General features: G+C 33.5%; 1 protein-coding gene across 1 annotated transcript; it reads right to left on the reverse strand.

Annotated features, from left to right (window-relative positions):
- On the reverse strand, window positions 856–2231 carry LOC104771183 (60S ribosomal protein L22-3). Its single transcript, XM_010495671.2, has 3 exons — window positions 2121–2231; window positions 1714–1951; window positions 856–1189 (listed from the first exon to the last, which is right to left on the reverse strand). The coding sequence occupies exons 2-3, from the start codon at window positions 1941–1943 to the stop codon at window positions 1045–1047; spliced, it is 375 nt and encodes a 124-aa protein (XP_010493973.1). The 5' UTR covers window positions 1944–1951; window positions 2121–2231; the 3' UTR covers window positions 856–1044.

The raw sequence follows: 2570 nt of genomic DNA on the forward strand, positions 1-2570 counted from the left end.
TCTCTCTCTCTCTCTCTCTCTCTCTCTCTCTCTCTCTCTCTCATTTAACACACCACAACCACAACCACACTCCCAAATCTAAGCTGAGATCATGCATTGTATTCATGTTCATATTGATAAGAAATTGTGATACACGTAATAGTAGTAGACTTTTTTTTTCTTGAACAAACAATAGTACTAGTAGTAGACTAAAACTAACATGATGTATGCTAAACAAATCAAAACAGACAAACATATAAATTTTAACTATCAATTTAATAAGCAGATTTAAGTTGACAGAACGAAAATACTATTATAACCGCCATATAATGATGATAGTACAAATCTTTTGTACCATTGGCAATACCACCGATTGATTTATATCTTGCATATGTGGAGGTCAAAACCAGGTGAGGCGATTTAAAAAAACCGTAGTCAATTTCTGTAGGTAAATCATTAAATCAAACTGGGTTAAGAATTAACGAATTGAAAAGTTTGCGAGCTTGAATACAAGAAACAAATGAAAAGTAAAAGTAATAAAATATATAGTAAAAATAGTTGCATTACTTGTGTTGCTACAATCTCTTTGTCTTTTGATTTCATCATTAAATCCAATATCATATCTATTGATTTCGTAATATGATTTACATCAAACTTTGTTTTGATTGAGTTGGATGACTCATCTTCGTGCTTCATGGGAATCACATTTGTGTGGACCTTAGTTCTTATAATATCTTATATTATACATTTCACAAGTTCTCACAAGATTGGATTTGTGCAAAAATCTAAAACTAATATATCTTTTGACTAACTTAGTTAATCTCCATCATCTAAACAAAATTTTATCAAAAAACATTAGACATCTCTCTAAACAAATATGCTAATCGAGAAAACTTTTTGGAAGAGATAGACTCCATAGAAAATCTCAAGTGTTGCAACAACAAAAGAAAAGAGTATTACTTCAATCAAAACTAAATAATATCTAACACAAAACTGAAGATAATTGAAGAATCAAAACCAAAGCAACGGGGGGAGAGAAGAACAGAGAATATGGCACTACTGGTTCTAGTCTTCTTCCTCTGCTTCGTTCTCAGCAATGTTGAAGTACCTCAACTCATAGAGGTTACGGTCCTTGTTCGCCGCAATCACTCTGAGCCAATCCCTCACGTTGTGCTTCTTCAAGTACTTCTTTGTCAAATACTTGAGATATCTATCACAGACAGAAACAAATAACTACACTTAGCCACAGTCCAAAATCAGAAACAAACACAATCCTATACTCAACTACACAAGATAATCAATTCAAGATTCTACAATCAGACCAACCAACAAAAGCATTACCAAAACTATTAGAGATTCTACATTCATCTAAAGTATTCATAGCAATCAACAAGATGAACAAAAGCATTACCAAAAAATATTGAAGGTTCCACATTCAACACTGTAACAAGCAACAAGATGATCACAAGCATTACCAAAACATTTCGAGACTATACATTCAACATTGTACCAACCAAAAAGATCAACCACAAGCATTACAAACCATTACCAGTTTATACATTAAAACTATACTCAACTCCCAAGCAATAACTTAAAGATTATACATTCAAATAGTTCCAACCAACAAGATGAAACTCCTAAGCATTACCAAAACTATTCCTACACAACACATCACAGCCCAAAAACCTAGACACAAGTTAAGGCAACATTGAGGTTTTTAGTTAAAAATGATACCTCTTGGAGAATTGACCATCAGAAGTAACAGTGATCTTGCTCTTGTCACGAGTGATGGAAACAGAATCACCAAGAGCACCAGCTTTACCACAAACCTTAATCCTCTCCTGAAGAAACTTCTCTAGAGAAGCAATCTCCATGATCTTGTCATCCACAGGCTTCGAACAATCAATAGTGAAGGACACTCCCTTCTTCTTCCCCTTTGTTGCTGCTGCACCACCACGACTCATTTTCACCTCTACGATTCCAATACAAAACAAAATGTCAACAAAACAATAACAAGTTCGAATCTGAATCTAAACTTCTTCGAATCACATTTCCAGGACAACGAAAGCTGTACAATAGAGGTAAACGAGTTTAAACAACAACAAGAAGAATCGATTCTATGGAAGATAACTGAAGATTACCTGAAGCTGTAGGAGGAACTGTGTATGAATGAAGCGAGGAGCGGCGTCTTTTGATCTTTGAAAGAGAAGCAGAAGAAGAAGTTGCGTTTAGGGTTTTTTTGGCTTTAAAGGTCCTCGTGTCAATTTGTTCTGATAAATAACAGAAGTGACCCTGATTTGTTTGTTTAATCTAAATAAACCCCAAAACATTTCAGATTTGACTCAAAAACCCAATATTTGTAATGGGTAAGCTTGAAAATTTTATCTGGAATGGGCCGAAAAGCCTGCGGAGGTATTGTTCCAAAATGATATCATTTTATTCAACAACTTTTTATTTTTTTAACGCCAAATCAATTATATTATGTCATCGAAAATTTCTTTATTGGTCCACTTGACAATGCAATTTTAACAAAAAAAAAACTTATATTAAAACACAAATTTAAAACAATTAAATTTCACATTTAACTCACA

This window comes from Camelina sativa, chromosome 20 (assembly GCF_000633955.1).
Source record: "Camelina sativa cultivar DH55 chromosome 20, Cs, whole genome shotgun sequence".
In the NCBI taxonomy this organism is placed as follows: Eukaryota; Viridiplantae; Streptophyta; class Magnoliopsida; order Brassicales; family Brassicaceae; genus Camelina; species Camelina sativa.